At 42.1% G+C, this 24,282-nt stretch overlaps 1 protein-coding gene across 1 annotated transcript in view; it reads right to left on the bottom strand.

The window, feature by feature from the left end:
* Nucleotides 1–15,322: 15,322 nt before the first annotated feature.
* Nucleotides 15,323–24,282, bottom strand: part of tmtc2b (transmembrane O-mannosyltransferase targeting cadherins 2b) — a 100,106-nt gene continuing 91,146 nt past the window's right edge. Inside the window, exon 12 of the mRNA XM_084453090.1 lies at nucleotides 15,323–18,269. Coding sequence (XP_084309216.1) covers nucleotides 18,090–18,269 — 180 coding nt within the window. The 3' untranslated portion in view covers nucleotides 15,323–18,089. The remainder of the gene's footprint in view (nucleotides 18,270–24,282) is intronic.

The raw sequence follows: 24,282 nt of genomic DNA, 5'->3' as shown, positions 1-24,282 counted from the left end.
TTTATAAACACTTTATAATACTGTAATTCATGATGAATTCAAGTAGTTATAAAGCATTTACTAGGCCATTGGTATAGTATTACTGTATGTGGGAGTTGATCTAAAGTGTAAACTATCTATGCTTTACACAACACAAACTGATATAGAAAATATATAAACGTTTATTGAAAAATGAAAAAAAAAACGTCCCCCCATTTATTCAATCGTTTTAAAAAATAAAATACAACTTAAAGGTATAATATGTGGATTAAAATAAACATTTTTTCAAAAAGAATACATCCATAGGGCTTTGCGAAGGCTGCAGAGTAAAAGTATTGCGTTTCCATAAAAAATTATATTTTGTCTGAAATGATTACATTATGAAATTTTGACAGCCCGACAATGACACTCTGTTGATATCATACCAGCCAATAGTATTACAGTGTTGGTACTACGCGCTGGGTTGCGAGGTACTATTCTAGCTTCACCACTGTGAGATTAGCAGTAGCCAGCTAACATTATACTTCCATGAATTAGCAGCATTATAGATGTTGGTAAGTGTGTGTGCGACTATAAAACGGCAGCTTTTCCGTCCACTTCTGCTCACTCTTTTCAGCTAAAAGTTTGGTAAAATGGCCGAGTTTCATCGTCCTGCTTCTCCGCCTGAGCCCCGGCGAACCGTGCGATACGAATCTCAAAAGCTCAGTGACTCGGGCCAGCCTTTGCTCGTTGGACGGAGTTTATGGAATTTCATGGGATAAAGTCGCATGGTGACATGGCTACTTTTCTACTAGACCGGTAAACTAGCTAACTAGCTATCGTTATCTTTCTTGGAATCTACATAGCCAGACCTAACCTTATCTCCACACTACAGCATCTAACATAACTTATTACATGGCACTCTGAAATACTTGATTGTGATTACTGATTAGTGTAATGTTATGTTCCTCTCGGAGTGAAGATCTTATCACAGTATGACTGAAACAGTGCATTCTCTGGCATTTTGGCAACCAATACTTTGTGTTGTTGCAGTTCTTATCTTTAGACACTAGATGAGGGAAATAATCCACATATTACATATTATACCTTTAATGCCCTTCAAAACATGTCTTGATAAAACATCTACTGTACAACTGTACATAAAAATACAATACCTCTCAGCCATTCATTCAATCATTAAACAAATAAAAACTGAATCTCATGGCAGGATAATAAAACGTCTACTGTACAACTGTACATAAAAATATATTTTGTAGGTAAACACAACCACACAGCATACTGAATCAGTCCATACATGTACCTCAATACCTATCCCTCTTAACCTGGTGCTGCATGTGTTGTGATGCATATCTCTACGCAGTAATTAATGCTTTTCTTACTTTTTTCCCCACATGCGCCTAGGAAGCTCCCTAGTATACAGACATTGGTTTCATGACTTTTAATATGTTACATTAAGATATCAAAATGATCTGCACTCGGCTACTGATTAAAATGTCTGATTTAAGTAACGTGTGCCAATGGTCTAAATCCAAAATTTGAGCCTGCTTCCGATATTGTGCAACCAGTAGGATTGTATAAAGGCACTACAAAAAGTCAAGGTGCGTCACTGTTTTCGGTGGCCTATTGGTTTAGACAGGTGTTTGCACTGCAGTAGACCAGGGTTCAAAACCACCCCTGTGCAATAAATAAAAAAAATACACTGCTGACTAGTTGAAATCGATCGCAATTGTATTTGCAGCCTTAATATCTCATTAGTAAATGCTGTGTAAAGCATAGATAGTTTACAATTTAGATCAACTCCCACATAATACTTTGCCAATGGCCTAGTAAATGCTTTATAACTACTTGAATTCATAATTAATTACAGTATTATAAAGTGTTTATGAAGCATATATTAACCCACTTACTAACCATTTGTGCATATCTAATTCATTACATGGATAAATGCATATTTTACATTAGTTATAAATGTGTTAATACATTGCTTACTAATGTGTAATAATGAATTAATAATGCTTTATAAATTATGAATGGAGTACTTAATACATGGTTTATAGTGTGCACTTATTATAAAGTGCTACCAATGTATGATTATCATTATTATTATACATACCACTATCCTACTGCCACAATCTTTCAGCTCCGACTCAAAGATCAGCTCTTGAGCATTGTTCTCTAGGGCAGCACAACCTCCCATGGTGAGATCAGCTGTTTGGATGAGCTGGCCAATTCCAAACATGTCCCTGTTCACTGACACATGGACCCGGCTCCCTCTGCACTCGGCATGCACAGAGTTAGCAGGAGGAGGTGGAACCACTTCTGGAACCACTGTGGGTCTGGGTTCTGGAATGGGGTCTTCCGGAAATACCCACCTCACCTTTTTCTCCTCATCTCTCACCTTGGGTTCCGTGACCACCTGAGGCAGGCCTGGCTTGTGGAAGCAAGGATGGATAGCTGAACTGGAGCATCTCTGGATTGGATCCTTTGGTTTACTTACTTTTGAGCCCCATGAATTAGTCCAAGACCCATATTGAGCATCACACACATAGCCAAGCATGGCTACTGCAGCAAAAACCGAGCTCCACTTCATTGCAAGGGTTCACAACTACAAGTGATCTAAACAGTTAGATGCTATGAGGAAGGTGGGAAAGTTGAGGCGGCTTTTATAATGGTTGGGCCATGTTTGCCTCATGTTGACAATCCCACCCCCTTTGCTGACCATCCCTTTTTGTTTCAGTCAATTATATTGGACCAATTGGTGTTCAGCAAGAAATAAAAGTGATTTTTTTTTCATTTGGAAGGGGGACCAACCAATAATATGGAGATTTTGCCAAATGCAGATGTGTGTGTACTAAGTACACAATTAATCATTGACAGAAGTTGAAGGACAGCCATGTGTGACAATTTCAAACCAGAAAAGAGTGAGAGTGAAAGTTTTGAATGCTTTACTGTATAAAGGTTTATTATTTTGGCGCTAGCCCCAATGACGTGGTACCTTGACCACACCTAGTAAGGATACCTTTCATGTATGTGGTGCCTGGAATGCTTATCACTTGGTAGATAAGTATGAGTGTGGTGTACTGACAAACAATTTGTTAATGTCACAAATCTGTCATGTCCTTGGGTAAGGTCATTGTGACCCAAAAGGCCCATGTCAGTCATCTGGTTGTTTGCACTGGTGTGATCTACAGGGTACAGAAGGTGAAACGTAAATGAAATGTTTGTTGTTGTTTTGATCTGTCTGTTATTGTTTCATGTCGTGTTTCTGTAATGCACATTGCGTTGCAATTTGCAGGAAATGTGCTATATAAATAAAGTATTGATTGAAATGTATCAGAACATGTCTATTTCAGGCCGTCTGTTGGTTAGGGTGGTTGTGCCCCCTAACATTCAACATACAGTAGGCCTACAGCACATATAGTACACTATACTGATGCAGTATGGTACGCATACACTAAGTGTACTACTTACCTGTACTAACTTAGCTTATCCCCCTTCACTGATTTCCCTGTCTGGTATCCACGAGGCCTCATTCTAGTCAGTCATGAATCACATATTGGGACCTTCCACATGTGGCCCCCATGCGTTACTTGTGCCTAATAAGAAAGCATATCCAATATGGTATACAGATGTTCACTTGAAGGGCCATTGCTGTTGATCTTGTATCAAGTCAAGTGTTTTAGCTAACTGAACCAGCTTTGATTTATGATCCCGGGGGATGGCCAGGAAGTCGTGGGCCATGTACAGGTATAATTGTGAGGAACATGTTCAGCTTGCTTTGCTGATAGCACCCTGGACATTGTTTTCAGGTCAGAAGTTCAACAACTGCTAGGGTACTTAAATCAAGATGCATTACTAATCTGTTGCTAGATTTCAGATTTACAACACCATGCACGGACAAACAGATGTACTACAGTGTGTGAATCAGTTGAATTTGTTCAGAAGAAGAAGATAAGTGACAGAACACATTTTAAATGTAGGCCTATTTGAACGTGGGAGCGACTGTGAGTAGCAAAGAGGGAGCCTCATGTATAGGCATTGTACGTTTTGTAGACCTTTGATAATTGGCTGTGTAATGTGTGTGTGTATGTGTGTGTGTGTGTGTGTGTGTGTGTGTGTGTGTGTGTGTGTGTGTGTGTGTGTGTGTGTGTGTGTGTGTGTGTGTGTGTAGAGAAACAGAAGGAGTCCGGAAGTCTTTGATCCAGCCATGCCAATCCCGCGTGTTCACCTAGTTTCCTCTCAGAGTTTCCTGCAGGTGCTGGTACAAAGGCATGGTTTGTGGAAATTACACACCCTACGACTCCATAAAACATCACTCAGACAAAGCTCTTTTATATGTTGATCTTAATGAGAAATAAAGGGTTATGTGGCTTTCAAAATGACAGATTTTACAATGGCATTAGCTAGAGGAAAGTTTATGTTTGCTGCGTATTTGATGGCTCAACGAAGGATACGATCTTACTAGGCAATTATGCTATGTACTGTGTTCTGTCTAAATCAATCAAATAAAGTCTGTGAGTTGAATACTCCCAGTATCGCACAATAGCATGTGTTATTAACTTTGAGAGCTTTCACATAAGCCATCGCCTCGGCTTCCCCAGACTTTCTAACCAGAGATTCAACAAAAACAGCTCTGCAAGTCCGCTATGAGGGAATTCAATTGTGGAGAACATTTTTTCCTTCTTCGTTCGTCTTTGGTTAATCACATATCTGCAAGCTGTGGCTTTGAATTCTTTTTTTCGCACACTCCATCCCTGCGAAATGTCAAAGGTCGGCATATGTGGCACCGCATGTTGACAGAGAAGTTTAGAAAGGTCCACTTCAGGAACAGACAGCCATTATTGAATCATTGTGTGTCTTTTCTGATGTCAGGCCATTGCAGTGGGCAAGTAAAATGGATCCCACTGAGATGGCAAAACAAGTTAGCCTACAGGATGTTCCACCAGTGGAGTGAATTAGCTAGTTTTGTGTGTGCTCCGATTTGATTTCCATCATAAAAGAGGACATATGCCGTTATCAAACATTCAATAGAATTAATTGAATTTGGGAGCAGCTCCCTGGACTGGTTAGCATTGCTACAGAATATCTGAGAATACTCTGGAACTGTTTTAAAAGAAGCTTGAGGAAAACTCAATGAAAGTATTCAATGTTTGGAATTACCATCCCACAACCCATCTTCATATCATCTCCTACATACAGTAATGTGAGATAGTCCAGATGACTACTGTATCTCACATTACGTGGTTGTTGACTTACAGTACCACACATTGGCCCACTGTACATGGAACAGTCTACAGAGTGAGGCTCTGGTAGTCCTGTCCATTCAACTGACTGTTTTACTGTAAGCATTGATTCATTCATACAGTACAGTCTTCGTCTGTCCTTTTTCATCTGTACTCCCCGGTCAAGACATGGCCTTTTCTGTGGCCCTTAAACGAACAAGGAATTCCTCTGTTTATTTTGCATATCTACAGGAAATCCTGCTCTATGCGTGTAAGGCCTCCTGATTAGTGTTCCTCTCTCAAGGGATTGTTAACACTGTGGGTCTCATTCCCTTAATTAATTACCTCCACAAATACACTAACCATTCACTTCAATGGTCTTCACTGTGCCTTGGGCCATAGGGGAGTACAGACAACATCATAAATGCATTCATGTGATTTAAAATGTGCCTCAGTGACTAATGAGACATCCATGGGTCTTGTTAAAAAGCCTGGAGTGGGTACTGAGAGGCCCTGTCAGACTGAGGGCAGACATGATGGTTTTTGATCCAGATTTTGGCCTCACAGGTTTTCCTAAGTGAGGGAGGGAAATCCAGTAAGCCAGGGCAATCACGTGAGGGACAGAAAAGGACGGCAGAAGAAAAATCTCATCAGCCAAACAGCAATCCCTCACATTATGCTTTTAGCAAGAAAGACCCCCAAAAAGACAAACTTGATATGTTTTCAAGAAGCCCATTAAACCTTCCAGAAGAGGGACTGGTGGTATAAAGAGAACAGCCATTATAAGGCAATACCTCGCATACTGGTTAAAAAAGCCTCCAAACCCAGTATAGTTGTCTGGCTTTCTCAAGATAATGAAGAAATATGGCTGATTTTACACTGACAACTTGATGGCTGGGTTAGAGAGTTAGCCACCAATCACATTCAGCTCCACAGCACCATTTTATAAGCATAGTAAACTGAATATTTTATTTTGGCAAACATACAAACAAGTTATGATTGCTTCCAGATCTGGAATTTGCTTTCTCTGTCTCTAGCGATTGGAATAGTGCACTAAAGCTCTTATATAGGGTGACAACTGATATGATGAATGGAATAGGAAGAAATATCTCAGACATCACTCACTGTAGGTGCTAGACTGAAAAAAGATTTAGATACAGTTTTCTGGAGAGTGGGGCACCCTATATGAGGTACAGTATACCAAGAGAGAATTTCTCTCAAAAACAAGCACTGACAAGACTATGGCTATGGCAAGATTCATTACTTGTATTTATTATAACAACATTATCCATGCCAAATCTATAATATGATACTATGCATTTGTGATAACATATCCACTTTTGATGTGGGTAGATCATTCAGGGGAAACATTTAAGCTTGTAAACAAAGCTGTGTTTATGTCCCGGGTGAACAATTTTCCAATCCTCCTCTCCAATCTTCAGTTCCTCAAAATAAGAATGAGCACTTGTACAGTATGTTGGCACAAGACCAGAGAACTGTAATCTTTTGGTGCCCATTGAGACTCTGCTCTAACCACACCTGAATCTTGATATACAACAGCAGTAGCATGTTCTCCATGGGACTCCCACTCCAATAAGGAATCTCTTAAGCATGGGACTCCCACTCCTATGAGGAATGTCTTAAGCTCCTAGCTGCAGGGGTGCTGGTATCCATGTGTGGTACAAACAAAATCACCAAAGGGCCAGGCATGTGTGGGAGGTATCAAGACTGTTTGAAATAGAAATGATAAGAACTACCAGTCCTTCGCCTGAGAAATGAAGTGATCTGAGGGAAGACACATTTGCGTGTGAGGAGTGCAGACTTCACATGTGTGTTACAGTAATGTTGAAGTTTTTATGTTTTTGTAGAATTGAAAAACACGGCAAGTAATGACAATTAAATGAAATACATCTTGTTTTTTCTCTGTAGATTAATTGTTTTTAACAGTTTAGAGTCCATGCCTTCCAAATAAATGATACATCACTGTCACAAGGACCAAATGGTTTACATATGGTCCGGTCTCAACAGAAATACAACCCCAAAGCCTATCAAGGGTTTTAAATATGAGCCAATGCCAACTGGAGAAATGTTGAGATGGTTAAACTTGAAAGAGAATACTTTCATAATTCCACTTTTGAATTGGCAAGCTCCCACAGAGAGGATTGAAGGTTACGTAGAGCCCACTCATATCACTGGAGTCTCAAGCAATGCATGTGTGAAAATAAAAGTGATGTAAGCAAGACAAGTGACTGCTCTTCACAAACCCTAATCATTCCACACAAAGAAGTAGGCAGAAGTGAATTCCCTGACAGCAGAAATGTGAGAGAAACACACTGTTTCTATCAGTAAGAACTGCCCCAGGATCCCCTAGGCCCACTGGTCCACATCCAAAACCACAGCTCTCTGAGAGTTTTCCATCGGAATTCATATCAGAACTGTCAGGGGCCTCCGGAACCCTGGCGCTCAACATTCTGAAGCCCATTTGCAAATTACCTCCTTCACCGGAGAGATGAGGATAGAGTAACATGTAGCCTGTTCTCCATCCAAGAGCTACCTGGGTCAGCTACCGCACAGAGTAGAGGTGCAGGCCAGGGCCAGGGGGTGTCAAAGCTGGGTAACACAACTCTGCCTGATATGAGGCCTGTTGCACCTTAACAACTGCCAACTGGTGTCCCATTTCTGTGATTTCTGTGTTTTTTTGTAAATCATGGTGTCCAGAGCGATTAACAAGTCTTTTCTCGGTGCTCCGACACCCAGGTGTAACAGAGCAGACGGGGCGGGACTGGGTGTTGGTGTCCATGTTCCAGATTTGCATGATGGATGGCAGTGGCATCAGGCTGGGACAGGTCGTCTGCTCTAATGGGTCTCTGAGGAGTCCAATCAGACGTCTCCACTGCTCTCTGGATAAATAATGAGCGGGAGGGTTGTGCTCGGGGGGTCCGGGGGGGGACCGACGGCACCCTTGCAGAAATAGCAGGTCCCCTTTCAGCGAGATAATGAACCTAATGGGGAGTGAAGGCGGAGAACTGGAGACACACACTCTTAAAATACCTTCCACATTTCCCCAAATCATGGGCTATACGTCAGTTTGGGTGCATTCACAAGGCATCTAAATCCATGATGAAGGGTCGCGTAAGGTGTGCTGGCTCCTGTTCCAACCTCATATCCTAGACTCAGACAGTTAGTTCAGCACTGTAGGCTGCACAAGTGTAATGTTTATGTTCAGTGGAAAACTGGCTTCTTTCTCACATGAAGTGCTAAGCAGTAGACTGACAAGGCCTCTTCATAAAAAACTACTTAACAGACTGGAAAGTACTGTTTGGAGTGGATGGGCAGTGCTAACTGCATCAGTTTTTTTTATACAAAACATTAAAACATACATAAATTAAAAACATTTAGAACTCTATGACACTATATATTTATGGCTGTTTCGGTATGCCAAGACCCTTACATCAGACAGAGATGCCCTTCAACAGGCCTGTACTCCTACATAAATAAATCGATCAATCGATCAATCGATCAATCGATCAATCGATCAATCGATCAATCGATCAATCGGTCAATCAGTCAATCGATCAATCAATCAATCAATCGATCAATAAACGCGTTAAAGTCCACTATATCTGGAAATAAAAAACAGTGCTGAAAAATCACAGCAAACTAAGGCGAGGAACTGATTACAGTTGGTTGAAATGTTTTTGATTGAGTTAATATCTCTAGACAGAGCAATACTTCTATATATCAACTGGCAACTGGCAATTCCTGACTACTTATTATACACTACTTCTGATACCCGTTGGAGCACAATGGACACCAACTAAATATGTACATCTGCTAACACTCCAGCTTAGCCGATCCAATTAAAGCTGCCTTCATTGATTTTATTCAAACGACCTGATATCAGATTGTTTCATTGAGCCATAGCGTCCTACTTCAGTGACTCATCCGTACCAGCGGCCTGTCTGTTGTTATTCCAGCATTTCTGCCTGTGTTGTTAATAGCCGGCCTGTGCCTTTGCCCCCCCCCGCGCTTTATATGGCTCTGGCCATTCGTTTGTAAACAAGATTGTGCGAGTCCCTTACTACAATCTAGTGGTAAAATAAAATCAATGAATGCAGCTTTAACTTGTCTGCTTGTCTTGATACCCGTTGTAGCAAACAGCAATTAGCCATTTAGTCCATTGAGTCTCCCCCCCCCCCCCCCCCCCCCCGAAGACCATAGCGGACATGTCATGTTTGGCAAGTCAGGTCTACAGTAGCTTGGTTTGGCTATTGTTTGCAAGCTTGCTAGCTACTACTTTTTAACTTGACACACCAGATGGCTATGTGAATCAGACTGGACAAGAGTCACTTTCAAAAGTACTTGGTAGATGATTGGATGAACTATCTGTCTTATCATCGTCTGTCATGCGCTTCAACCACTCCTCGTTATTGTCACACCTAAACCCGTCCAGTGTAACTGTTTGAAATGTCCTCTTAGAACATTGATTAGCTAGTTGGCTTTCAAATCTGGCACAAACGGATCTCTATGGAGATGATGCCTGATTTTTGAGAGAAACAGAATGTGATTGGGTGGAACGCACTAATGTTGGGCAAAGCTGCAGCTCCTTGCAGCTGATGAGCAGGCAGCTGGAACGCTGGGGGCAGGGTTCTATTCAGATCATTCTATTTGGCTGGCAGCTTGGATCAGTGTTTTTGGTTCAAATTCACCAAAACGTAACTTAATTAAAATGATGTCCCTGTCACGGTCTGTCCTGTACGGAAGAGCATTAGGGCCAACAACTGAGTTTATTATTTTTTTAAGCTTCTGAGTTTAAAGTCAGAAATAACTTCTGAGATTAAAGTCAGAATTTCTGAGATTAAAGTCAGAATTTCTGAGAAAAAAACTAAGAATTTCTGATTTAAAAGTCAGAATTTCTGATTTAAAAGTCAGAATTTCTGAGAAAAAAGTCAGAAATAACTTCTGAGATTAAAGTCAGAATTTCTGAGATTAAAGTCAGAATTTCTGAGAAAAAAAGTCAGAATTTCTGAGAAAAAAAGTCAGAAATAACTTCTGAGAAAAAAGTCTGAATTTCTGACTTTAAACTCAGAAGCTTAAAAAAAAAAAACTCAGCTGTTGGCCCTAATGCTCTTCTGTAGTCCTGGACCCTGTGGATACCCGTGCCAAATATGAATGCTGTCAGGCTGATGGTGTGAGAGGAAAGTAAGAGGGATGGACAGACAGACAGGCCGAGGGTAGCTCATTGATGTGTTAGATGTACTACACATTTATGTAAATAAAATATTGGTGATCATAGAGGTTTCCAGGTAGCCTACTGTAATACTTTGATTTTCGCTGGAACAGATGTTTGATTTTGGACGAGTCGTGGGAGCAGCTGCCCTCTGATCATGTCCTGAGAAGCTCTGTTGTGAACAGTGGAGCCGTACTTCAGCTTGTGCAGAGAGGCACCAGGAGGCAAAGCATACTGTGCAATTACCCTGTAAACAATAATCATTCTCCATTTAAACTTTAAATACTGCTACTGTAGAGATAACACCACAGTTTACTGAGAATTCTCAGGGAAGGGTGGTGATTAGAGAACCTCAGAGGGAACACTTTTACCTAAAAAGTAATCTATAAAGGATATTTAAAAAACAACATAAATCTGCTACTGTATAAGGGGATGCACATTTTCTGAAGAATGTTGTTGTTTTTTCATCGGAATTTGGCTAATCATATCATTGCCTTCAGTTTGGAGTCATGTTCATTTTTTCCCCCACACAAGATACCAGAACTGTGCAGTGCTACAGTAACAACATCCCCCCTTAACACTGATGTAAACTAACTAGCTAGCTAGTGAATGCTTTGGTCATGCTTCAGAAACAGGATCTACAAAAGTCTATGTGTCCAACATTTGAAGTGAGATTCATACCAAAAAGTACAACACAAATACTTCCTCTTTACCTGAACTAGCAGGTGCAAGCAAAAGGTTCAGGTAAGGCCGGGGCTGATGGAGTGATTTGCGTTGGGTGGGTTGTGGGTGTCGCTGGATGGAAGATGGACATTGAGAAGAGCCAATGGCTAAGCAAAGTAGCCTAAGTTATGGGGCGGCTGTGCTCAGGTGGGTCATCGAATGGTTGTAGGGTCAGCAGTTCAAATCTCGGCTCCTGCTGTCCACTTGTTGAAGTATCCTTGGGCAAGGCACTGAACCCAAATGAGCAGGCTAGCTCCTTGCATGGCAGCTGCCACCATTGGTGTGTGAATGTGTGTGTGAATGGGTGAATGAGAGGCCATTGTAAAGCGCTTTGGATAAAAGTATTAGATACTGTAAGTGCAGTCCATTCACCATTTACCATAAATTTATCCTGGCGCTCGACAGATGTCAATGTAGGTCACTTCTGTAGCGCTGTTTCCCTTCTACTCAACTGTGAGGAGCGTCTTGAGCAACGAGTATAGGGTTAGAGAGATATGATCCACATCCCCTGGTGTTACCGGATCCACCTGTGACCAATGGAGGGTAAAAGGCCAACAGTCCATCCACACTGACCAGAGCACAGGTGGGAAAACCTCTCAGCTGGGGCCCAGATGCTTGAAGACTCATCATATTCTCTCCCAGCGTCCTTCTCCGAGCGCTGTCCCCTGGAGCCCCTCCCCCTCCGTAAAGCCCTCCATCTTCCTCTGAAGTGGAAGGCCAGCTGTCTGGGAGCCTGGATGAGCGCCTCTTGTTTTGACATTCGCTGCAGGAACCTCACATCCGTCTCCTCTCCCTGGAACTAATCAATCCTGACACCCACTCTGTACTCTGCTCAGGCTGCACCTGCTCACTCATAACGTACAGTAACTCAGTGTTGTGTTGGACAGCGGCGGAACCACTGTAGCCAGGACCCACAATTGCATCGTCCCCTGACAGACAGTGAGAGGTTGTCACTTCCTGCATGGAGGTCTAAGACATTGCCAGATGATCCAATGTTTATGAGGCCCCTGGGTATCGGATGTATCTGGGCTCTGTAGATCCTCACGGGCAGATGGATGGACTTAGGGGAGACCGGGATCTGTGCTGTTTCACTGGCTCATTAAACAGGAACTGAGGATGATTACACCCTGCATAGCCCTGTCCAGACCTCTGGGAGAAGGTGGAGAGGTGAGAGATGAACAGAGCCCTGGCCAGACCACTGGGAGAACAAGGCATCAGAGATTAACTGAAGTCAGTCTACAGAGGTTCAAGTTCAAGCAACCTCAAGTTGCTCAATTTAACTAGATCAAAAATGCACACATTTGACTTTGAAATGTGGTGTGACTAGACTGAGGGTGTAACATGGTAAAAAAAAAAATCAATGCAATAAAATAAGTCTTATTTACAGGTATGACTCACCAGGGAGAAATAATATTATTATTTATTTAGACAAGGTTCAACATCAAGGTCTTCTGTAATTGCCTGTTTATTCATCTCAGCAGGTCACAATATCAGCAGAAAACCAGTTTTTCAGTTTGATTCACTGTCACTGTCACACTGAGAAACACGCCTGGTCTCCGCGTTTTTTTGGGTGGGGGGTTGTGTGTAAGATGGAGGAGCTGAGAGAGAGAGAGAGAGAGAGAGAGAGAGAGAGAGAGAGAGGGAGAGAGGAGAAAGGGAGAGAGGGAAAAAGAGAGAGAGAGAGACATATATAGAGAGAGAGGGAGAGAGTGTACTGTCTACCATTAGACCAAGAGCACACCCTCTTTGCATGGGAAACATCTGACAGGGGTATCTCGTCAGTTGGTTCTAAACCACCTCTGCTACCTGAGCTGAACATGTGCCTTTCTCCTGCTATTCCTGGCTTTCCAAGGAGAGACTAAGCCCTTCTTTGCTCTCAGATATGATTTATAAGACATACGGGAAATAGAATCCTCAAATGATTGAACAGATGGTGGTTTGTGCAATTTCAAAGGTATCGGCGCGGGTACAGTTTTGCCATAGTCTTGGAATGGCTTTGAAGAGGCATGGTGCCCCAGTAAAGACCACACTATATTCAAAAAGATTTAGGAAGAGAAGGCCAAACCTTTCTTTCTGAAAGGCAGCACTATGAATGCCGATGCTTACATGATTAAAGAATTCAACATCAGCAGCGGCCTCTGGTTCAGGACCAGATAGCACATCGGAAAGAACTGAAGAAGGGAAGGCAATTTCCTCCCCACAGAAATGAAAAATCCCATTCAATAATACGAAGCAGTGTCTTGGAGAAGGAGATGCCCTATAGTTGATTCAGGCCTCTCGTGCCTGAGCCTCATCTTAATGCGTCTTCTATCAAGCAATAACAACTGGCCCTTCGGTCCAGAGGAGAGGACTTCTCTGCGTCACGCACAGCGATCCGCTCTTAAGATGCTACAGGTTCACTCCAGCCCGCGCCGCTCAGATCAAAGTCGTGATAGGTCGACAGCACATTCCACAAAGTTGCTTGATAACAGCTGGCAGATTTCCCATATAACAACATAACAAGAAAAAGACGCTCATAAGGAAATGGTAAACCCTCTCTATTCCAGACTGGACTCTTCTGGATGCTAAAGCCAATATTGTAACGTGATGAAGTAGGTCATGGAAATGCAAGACAGATGTTATTTATTTCCTTGGGTGCTGGACACTGGGAATCCATGACTTAACGCTTAATGCCCAGATAAAAAAATCTGCATTTATTGATAAAGAAGCAGGAAATCAGATTGCATGAGATGTGAATCTCAATGTGATGGAAAATATTTCAGTGAGTTCAGAGGTTTTTAATTAGAAATGCGAAGGCCTTGTGGTGGTCATCCAGCTTTGCTTCAGTGCAGGATTCTCCATCTGCAGTGCCGTAGAGGTATGCATGCTGAAATTGGCAGAGCTAGTCAGCCCATTCATCATAATAGATTGCACCCCTGTAGTTGTTCTTGGGTTCTTTCAAGTGGCTTGATTCTGTGTCAACAATAGTTCTGCTGGCCTAAGCACACAAGCCACCCCACCTGCTGTATGCATGGTGACATCTGGCTGCTGTTGCAGACATACTACAGTGAGCAGATAACAAGGCCATATTTGAGTTTAATCACCCCTCATCATTCAGTCAAAGTACTAATAATGTCTGATAGAATTATTAGGGGAACATACGGGATGTTGAAAGGTAGGCAAACAAGGACATTAGGGTATGGAGATATATAATGACACCTTTTACATGCGTGCCTGTTTCGCTCATCTCAGACAGATTCCCTGGACTCTTTGGCAGTGATGAGAATAATTAACATATCTGAATTACTGTAATTCGGAGTCAAGGGAGGAACAAATGGAGAAGACATTAGCTGCCGTTGGCCTTGCACCAAACAAGATTCAACTCTTACTGGAGTCAGCACATTGTGAATGGGAACATGTACCTTACTGTGACTGTCTGAACATTGGTTGAATAATGTCAACATCAACCATGTCATATCGTTAGCTTCTGAAGGAGTATGGAGGAGTGGTGCCAGTTCAAATGAACGGTAAGAGAAGAAGCAGACTGGTTTTGGTGCGTGCTTCCAAGCCCTTCTGTCTGACAGGTTGGAACACTATTTATCAAGATAAGAGGGGCACACCTGTGCTTTGGGAATTAGATCCAAAATGGAACGGACAATCCCGACAGCCTTGGCATATTCCAAATCAATAAGTAGCCCTGGGCACCGAGGCGAGTTAGGAGCACGGAGCCGGCCTCGCTGTTTCACATGTGAGAGACATCACGAGGCCCGACTCCCCCACGCTCAGGGCAGGGCCTTCTGCTCGTCAGCAGGGCCTCAGCGCTGGGGCCAGATGTGGACACCGTGCTACCCTTCCATATGGGAATATTTACATCCCTCTTTTTGTTGTACAAAGATGAAAGTTGAGGAGATCTATTTGAGCTGAGTTTATGACACATTTTAGCAAATTTGCAAGGGAACTTTAAATGCCCTGTAAAACCTGTTCCACAGCATGCTAGCCCACCCCATTAAGTCTGGCATCCACTAAGAATATGAGGCGAATATCAGCATGAACTGTTTGGATCACTACATAGATCAGAGACATGGGAATGCAATACACTAAGAAGGTTGACATAAACGTGACTTTCTAAACATGGCCTGATGAATGCTCACAGACACAGAGATGAAAGCAGGACATTTTATTGTGGAAAAGCAACATTGGGAAAGTCTATTCTGGCACATCATTTCTTTTTTGCATTACAAAAAAGGAAAGTCTACAAATCGTGATAATTTATACAAATACAACAACTTTCAAAAAATAAAACTTTAATTTAGTAAACTCTCTGAGTGCTCTTTGAGCAAGATTCTGCAATAACCCACTGCTTTGAAATCCCTGAGCAGAGACACAGAATGAAACACTTATTTCTGATTTCAGACACGCTAATTTGTTCATAAACACTTTACTGTATATACAAGAGAAATGAACACAACTTGTGACAGGAGGTGTGTGGGTGTGGAAGTGTGTTTAGAGAAATGAACTGTGTTTATCAGACTCAACACGTGATCTTAGACTCAACACGTGATCTTAGACTCAGCACTTGATCTCAGACTCAACCCGTGATCGTAGATTCAACACGTGATCTCAGACTCAACACCTGATCTTAGCCAAGTACAATGTTGACACCATCACAACCCTCTCAGTATCTTACACATCACGGCCGTCTGTAACAATTTGCAACAACTGTTGTTGGCTGATAAGAAACCATTTTGGTTGATAACAAACCACCAGTGCTCCAGGTTCACATAGATGCACTACAGTGGTCTGCTGACGACAGACAGAGAAATGGATGTGAAAAACAAAGGTGCGTACCCATGGAGCGGGATAATACATGTAATATGTTCATTAAAGAACAAGGTGGCAACTATGGCAACTATCGCTCCACAAAGCACTGTACATGACCTCCTAGAAGTGTACAGTATAAGGATCATTCCATAATTCCTTATAAAAAATAATGTTATTTAAATGGTCCTTGCTAAATATCATTTGGCCTTTTGTTAGAATTCTTGGAAGCTATTATTGTCAAAATCTTATCAAACATTGTGGTTCAGATTACACTGTAGAATACTGCATGATGTGTAGAGTTGTTGGAGTGTCATGGACTAGTAGCAAATTAACATCCTTCATCACCTGAAACACAGTCCCAGCTGGTTTATATGCCAAGATAAACAAATAAATAACTTAGATGTAATAAACTACAGATATACTGTACATACTGGGGTTGTGAAGTTAAGTAAGCGTGGCCACCCTTACCACAGCCTAGAAAATATGTCATTAGAGGACGTCTGATGAAAATACATTTTCTGAATTAAGTTTCTATAAATAAACAGTTTTAATATGCTGAAAACAACAGACTAAAGGATGGGAACAGCACAGAATATGTACAGAATAGAAATGCAGGACAAGAGGAGGGAGGGACCAAGGGTAAATACTTAAACTTCCAGCTTCCTTTGCAAGTCTGACAGCTTTAGCCTATCCGTTATACTGTTAACTGTATGTCACTTCTTGCTGTATATATTAGGATTCATTTATACAAACAAATACAACAAAATTAACAACAATTATTACATGTGAAGATTCCCTCAGACATACTATGGCTGTGCATTGATATAAATGGAGTGCTTCAGTTAGATCGCTATTTGGTTAAGAGAACTCAAGAGCTGGCCCATGACTTCTCTTATGATGTTTTAAGACATCGGCCATCATCAGTCTGGTAACATGAAGAGAATGGCAGCCTTCCCCTCGCTAGCCTGTCTGAACCTCCTAAATAACCTCTTAGCTGATGGAGGCAAACGTTAGTACCTGGGGAAGTGACTTGCCATTTCCTTTCATAACTTCTTATGGCCTCTGAGTGCAGATACCCAAGGACACGTGACCGGCCAGCAGAGGAGGGAGCTGCAGTATCTCACCATTCAGTCAGTGGAGCTGAGGGAACGTTCTCTCTGGTTCTCTGCTACATTTAAACAGAATTGTTTAGAGTTCTGCACCTTCAAATAGTAAGGCATAATAGAGCAAAAAAAATAAAATAAACACCTCTTCACCAACGTTACTGGATTAAAAAAAACTACAAACAACTTTCCTTCAGATGAGCTTATAGGTCTTTTAACCCAAAACTAACAGATTTTTGGGCAAATGTATCCAAAATATAGTCTTTTCCCTTTTATCAGTCATCACTTCTCAACAATATTCTACTTAGTCTGCTATTTAATTTACAGATATGGAACTTTAGGTCTGTTTGACATAAGAACTATGGTGTCACCAGGGTAACTTCTGCTTCCAGAGATATTGCCCAATCAAAATCACCACTAAATGTGTTAAATGCTGAGATTTGACCATAATTTGCCATAACTTCCAGTTATGTGCGCAGAAGCCAATGAACCGAATTCCATCAGACCAATAATTCATTAAATGATAGAAGTACAACCATACCTACTCCACTGCACTTGATTCAGAGAACTCTTCACGTTCTGCACTGTACAGTAATTATTTTCTCTTCCACTTTTGATCTTGCACTGCCCCTGGACAAATTACGCCCTAAAAGACCTTTAACCGTCAACATTGCTAATTAAAAAATGACTTCAACACTTGATTTCAAGTATGTACCTATGGCCCACTTCAAGTTAAGTGCTCTTGTAAAGAATCACAGATCCTGTGAGAGCACACATTTGTATGAAATCATGTAAGAAATTCTTAAGTCATCCAAGTGTAGCACCCTCCATAAGGACCAGCCCTTCAGGGCCCCATCTGGCCTGTGGAGAGGTGCTGACTGGGAGGAACAGGGCACAGTCCTGTACCTGTGGGCTCCCTCTCTCCTCATGTCCTCCCTCCGTTTCCCCTCAGTGAAGAGAGGGGGTTTGTGGGCCTGTCCTTCCCCAGGCTTGGTGCACAGATGGCGGGCTGGCTGGGGAGCTCAGGGCCCCTCACGGCCCCATGGTCCTCAGGCCCTGTTTCTCCATGATGTTCCACAGCTTGCGCAGGTTGGACTGGGTGATGGTATCGTCCGGCTTCAGGTGCAGCGCTCGGAGGTAGTTGGCCTCTGCGTCCTGCAGTTTCCCGTTGAGGTGGAGGATGGCTCCCAGGTTCATCAAGGCTGCAGGATACTGAAAGAAAGCAAGAGAAGTCATAAATGAAATAATTAAAATCAAAATCAATAACTGCAGCCAACACAGAATCTATATTTTACACATGCTGTATGTATGTATGTATGTATGTATGTATGTATGTATGTATGTATGTATAAATTCCTTGAACCTTTGCTGTAAACGGATTTGAAACTGGGTCTCCCACGGGAAAACATTGTTTTCCTCACTACGCCACTAAAAAGCTATCTATAGTATATAGTGTATGGAGTGAGTTTATGGGGGTGAGTGTCGCCCAGTGGAATTGTATAAACTCACTCCACAAGTATAAATTATGTCTGGCTGCATCACTAATAGCTAGCTTGTTGGTGGTGTAGCTGGCTAGAACAAAGTTTTTCCCGTGGGAGAACCGGGTTCAAATCCACCCCTGTGCAATAAAAATACACAACACAGAGACATATTAAAGGGTTTATTAACCTTAATAAGGCACAGTTCTCACTTTAGATCCGGTGGCTCCAAAATGCATAGTAACATGCATAATATTGTAAGTGCATAATTAACAGCTAATAAGTATGTAACTAATATGCCTTTTTTATTAACATTCTTAAGCAGTTTATTAACTTTCAACAAGTTATACATATCAATTAGTGCATGATTAACAGCTAATAGGTAAACTAATAAAGCTTGTATTAACGTTAAGCAGTTTATTGTTAACAAGTTGCATATAAGTGTCTTATAAGCTAACAATAACCATATTCATAACATTATTATTAACACTTATACATGTCTAATTAACTTATATTAATGTTAATAAGCATCTTATGATGACCTTATTACCTATTAACTAATGCTTAATAAGAGGATATTAATAAAGTCTTAGCCTGAATGCCTAGGTATGGAAATGCCAGTTTGGTTTAGAGAGGCAGAAACATTAAAGAGGCAGCAGTGCCAGGGGTTAGAAGTTCTCTGCTCCACAACAGTCTGATCCCAGCGCTGAGCTCATACCATAGAAATATGCATTACTAAGTTGCCACTAACGGATTCTGTTAAAAAGGAATTCATTGCACAGAACATTGAGACATCGCACATTCGGAGGCTGAAAGCTATGGGTGGAAGTTTGGAGATAAATAATTCCAGTGACGGAGAGGGGGAGCTTCTTCATAGACATTTCAAAGACACACTCAAGTAATCAAGAAGTTTAATCCCAGGGTATTTCTGAAGAGAACGAGATTTCTCATAGTGTAAAATACACCTTTAGATATGCCCTTACAGAGCACCAGAACAAACTCAGTTCCCTGTATCACATTTACAACATGCTTCCAGTTAATGTTCTGCTTTATACAACGGTTAGTTCTGGTTCTTGATTCTGATTGGCTGGAAGCCGTGTTAAAATACTTTGTAACACACACCTGGGACCGCATATCATTCCATTTTCAGTATTAAAGGACAATGCTCGTTTTTGACAACCTGGACCTTATTTACGACATATTATAAGACGTTTGACTCACCGAGATCACTTTGGTGTAGTTCGGAGGCATGTAGAAGAAATTTAAAATCCAGCGCGAGCCAGTATATCCATGTAATGGCGGTGGTCGGGGCACTTAGAATGCAGTTTCTAAAAATCTATTTTCTGCCGCGAAACGGTTGTTTTCATCAATCTGTCTTGATGAATCGCTAGTTGTGCTTACATAGAGCATAGGCCTGTTTTGGTATTTCACATGCCTCTGTAATATGATCTTTAGAAACGTCTTTAGACACGAAATAGCTTCCTCACTTGCTCCAGCACGCATGCGCACAGCGTGCTGGAGCAACGATTGCGCGCTGTGCGAATGCGTGCTGGAGCAAGTGAGGAAGCTACTGTATTTCGTTTCGAAAGACGTTTCGAAAGATCATGGCATGTGAAAACCACAACAGGCCTATGCTCTATGTAAGCACAACTAGCGATTCATCAAGACAGATTGATGAAAACAACCGTTTCGCGGCAGAAAATAGATTTTTAGAAACTGCAAGTGCAAGTGCCCCGACCACCGCCATTACATGGATATACTGGCTTGCGCTGGATTTTAAATTTCTTCTACATGCCTCCGAACTACACCAAAGTGATCTCGGTGAGTCAAACGTCTTATAATATCCGTCTTATAACAACCGTTTCGCGGCAGAAAATAGATTTTTAGAAACTGCAAGTGCAAGTGCCCCGACCACTGCCATTACATGGATATACTGGCTCGCGCTGGATTTTAAATTTCTTCTACATGCCTCCGAACTACACCAAAGTGATCTCGGTGAGTCAAACGTCTTATAATATGTCGTAAATAAGGTCCAGGTTGTCAAAAACGAGCATTGTCCTTTAATGCGCCTCCCATTTGATCCAATGCATTGTAGTTGTTGTTGTTGCTTGGCAACCCTTTTGTTAGGGGAACTATTTTGCTCGGCGGAATTGAGGGAATGATGCTTCGTCTTGAATAAATGTTAATATTTTACATTGCTGTGTGTTTATTTTGTATAAAAGCAATAAACCACTCGAGGTCGTGTGTTATAGTGATTTTATAACAGCTAGGGGGCGTTGTTAGGCACGACGCGAAGCGGAGTTGCTAAGCTGTTATAAAATCACTATAACACACGGCCTCGAGTGGTTTATTGCTTAATTCAATAATGTTTTGTGATCACATCACAAATCTAAGGACAAAATGTCACCATGGGTTAATCCAATCCAGACATTAAAAAGTCAGCCAATCGAATTAAGCAGTGATTTTCTGACATTTAAATTTAACTGTCACCATGGTGATAAGCCAGAACATCCTTTAATATCTGATGCTTTACAACTCTGGCGTGACTTGTGATTTGGTCGGGGGCATCCCGGACCTCCTTGTCTGAGGGCAGTCCCATGGGGTTGGCTTTCAGGGCTCGTCTGTTTGTCCTGGCGTCCTGTTTGGAGCAACTCATGTCAGAGCCACGCTTTGAAGTGGGACACACAGATGAATGCATGTTCCTGTTGGTGGGCATGAGGTAAACCGAGCCCCAGTCCAAGGGGTGAGTCACCAGGACATGAGCACCAGAGTGTTCACAGCACAACCAAAACAAACCCAGGGAGTCAAAAGAGAGACTAAGGGAGTGTCCACATCTGATCTCCATTTGAACCCTGAATATGGAAAAGATATTCCCCTCTGTCAAAGCTACTGAACTGGTCCTATATATAATATTATTTGGGTCACTTACTAGTACGAAAACAGGCCACTTTGTTGTTAAAAGTTGTTTGTTTCATTGTGTTCCTGAATTTAAAATGGAATCCCTCTCAGTAGAATGTAAGGGACTGTATTTGTGACTTCTAACTCATTATCGCCCAGAAGTTTTAGCCTCATTAAAAATGCCATGTGTTTGTCATTATGGGTTGACGTTTCACAAAAGTACCAGAAGTCACTAAAAGCCTTAATTTCCAGGAATAACGGTGTGGCCTCCATTATCTGTATGCCAGGGGGAAAAATTGTCTATGAATGAACTGTGTGAAACAAACAGAAATCCAACTGCACATCGTTCGGCCATGTTGTCAAGCTGAGAGCGAGCACAGCTAATGATCTTTGTGTCTCTCAACCCCTGGGCCTCTAGGACTAGAGGTCCGGAGGTAGCAGTTTGACCTTACATACTTGTCATGCCTCTGTGAGAGTGAAATTCACTTGGTGATGGTTTAGTCATCGATGTAGTCCTGGGGGCTTGGGCATTCAAACAGACACTCGTCCATTGTCTGTGTATTTGTAGTGCTTTCTCCACACTCTGAGCTGGGTTGTAGCTCTGCTCTGGGCTGTGCTAGCCCGTAGCACTACCACACTGATCTGTTTTTCCAGTGTCAAGGTTAGATGAGTGATGCTCCATGCATGAGAATTTCAATGGGAACAATGTAGCACCTCTCCTAGGAGGAATTAAATTGATAAATAAATCAAACTGCCTCTGAGATAATCCTATTGTCCCTTAGAGGGCCTCTCTCGTCCCTTAACGGACATAAGAAAACACATTTGCTACAGACTCCCCAGCCAAAGTAAAGGCTGGCATGGTCCAAATTCCCACTCATGTTCACTCCAATGTGTTAAAGCATTTAATTGCCAGACAGAAATCCATTTAAGATCTTAAATATGCTTTTGTAAAGTAAACACAGCCTGACTACAACATGTGTAACTACAGCTATAGTAATGTACAGAGCGAATACAGGGCTAAATGGTCATGCTTGACCTGGCCAATAAATTACCCTGTACTTGACCCTGCAATTGAAGAGTCAAACCAAAAAATACAGTTTAGGGGACCGATTTGCATGTTGTGATATATGGGCTACACATGTGTTATTGTTCCTGTGTGGATCAGAAGTGGGTTTACTACTGCGAGGTGGAAGTCCCCATTGAAACACTAACAGAAAGGCCCTCTGATGTTGGGGCTGGAACACAGAGAGGTGTAGGAGTCTCCCAGACCACAGAGTATCAGCACTCAGGGTGGGTGGCTCGGCTTTCAGGACATTTTAGAGGCAACAAACCACAAGCCACACAGAGGTAAAAACACCATACCAAATAGATTAGCTGCTCTGGTTCCTTTGATTTGAGTTTGAATGGATACTGCAGCAGTCCATTTTCCCATCAGGATTTTCTGATTCATTATCCCTCCACCCATACAGGGAAGACTGTTCAATGGTGGGCTGGTTGTCCATTTAGCTTCAGTCTACCACTCTCTGCGCTCCAGCAGAACATGTGTACATGTATATAAGTGTGCGTGACTGTGTGTGTGTGTGTGTGAGAGAGAGAGTGTGCGTGTGTAAACTCATTTCTGAGATTGATTTAATCAACCTGTCTTGTGGAGACAAATTGCCTCCAGCTGTCCATGTTCAAGTGGGAGGAATCGGGGGAAGTACAGGGACTCAAACCCAGAAGAAGAAGACCCCTGACTCTGTCGGACAAAAACATATTATTATGCTCCAGTTCTCAAGGCCCTGAGTTCTACACTACACACTCCCGTAGGAGACAGGATGTACAACATATTGCACTGCAAAGGCTTCTGGGTAGGTATTCTTAACGCTCTCCTGCTTTTCTTTTCAGCACAGCTCGGCAAAAGCTTCAAAAGATCCCCACACACCCTGCACCCCCCCGGCCTTCTCCAGCCTCCCTCCTGCCCTCCCCCCGGCCCCCTCCAGCCTCCCTAGCCCCCCCCGCCTTCTAGCATCTCTACCATAACCTTTCCTCTGGCATGTAGTCAGAAGACAGATGTGGAGTATATCAGCCAGACCTATCAGAAAACAGCTGGGAGGGGGCGGACTGTTGAGATATAAATACCACAGATGCTGAGAAAGTACTTCAGTAACTTTGGTGGAGAGGCAGAGCTGTTGGAGGGTTGAAGCTACAAAGCATTTCAGTCGGAGGAAAGTCAAAGTGAATGGATGTGTGCTTAATAAATGCCAGTCCTAAGGGAAAGAGATGGGATCAGTCACTGTATATCATAGCATGAAATGACAAATAAATATGGACAGGGAACATGGTTGAAGTCAAGTCCCATGGGAAAGAACAAAGGATAACACTAAGAGAGATGGATGATCATCCTCAATCATAATATAGCCAACCCTGTAAGCACTCCAAATGGAGAACTGAGGCGTCCAAACAAAGTGACCACATTGGGCCGGGCCTGCCTCTGTTTTTGGGTTTGGCCTTCAAATGCATGTTTACATATTTGTGGATTCCAAGAAGCTAAAATGCAAAGCTAAAATGATGATGACCTTACTGAAATAAACATGAATGGTGAAAGGGCAAAATATTTAGTTGCTATGAGAGGCATTTGCTCTCTTTTCTCTTCGACCTACATTAAGTCTAGCTTGTTACCAGCTTTGGAGACCGATCCACACAGACAAGACATACAAACCAAAGTGGGGGGTCTAGTTGTCCTCCCCCATAAACATTTGAGTTGAGAAATAATAAGTACACTGCAACAGTATTTTAAATATTTTTAAAAGCGTCAACATCGAGCACATCATAGTCTCAGCATACACAATTGCATCAAGTCTCCCTCT

This window comes from Borostomias antarcticus, assembly GCF_949987555.1.
Source record: "Borostomias antarcticus genome assembly, chromosome: 18".
Lineage (NCBI taxonomy): Eukaryota > Metazoa > Chordata > Actinopteri > Stomiiformes > Stomiidae > Borostomias > Borostomias antarcticus.
Note: the sequence above shows the minus strand (reverse complement) of the source record. Positions and strands in the feature narration are given on the sequence as shown.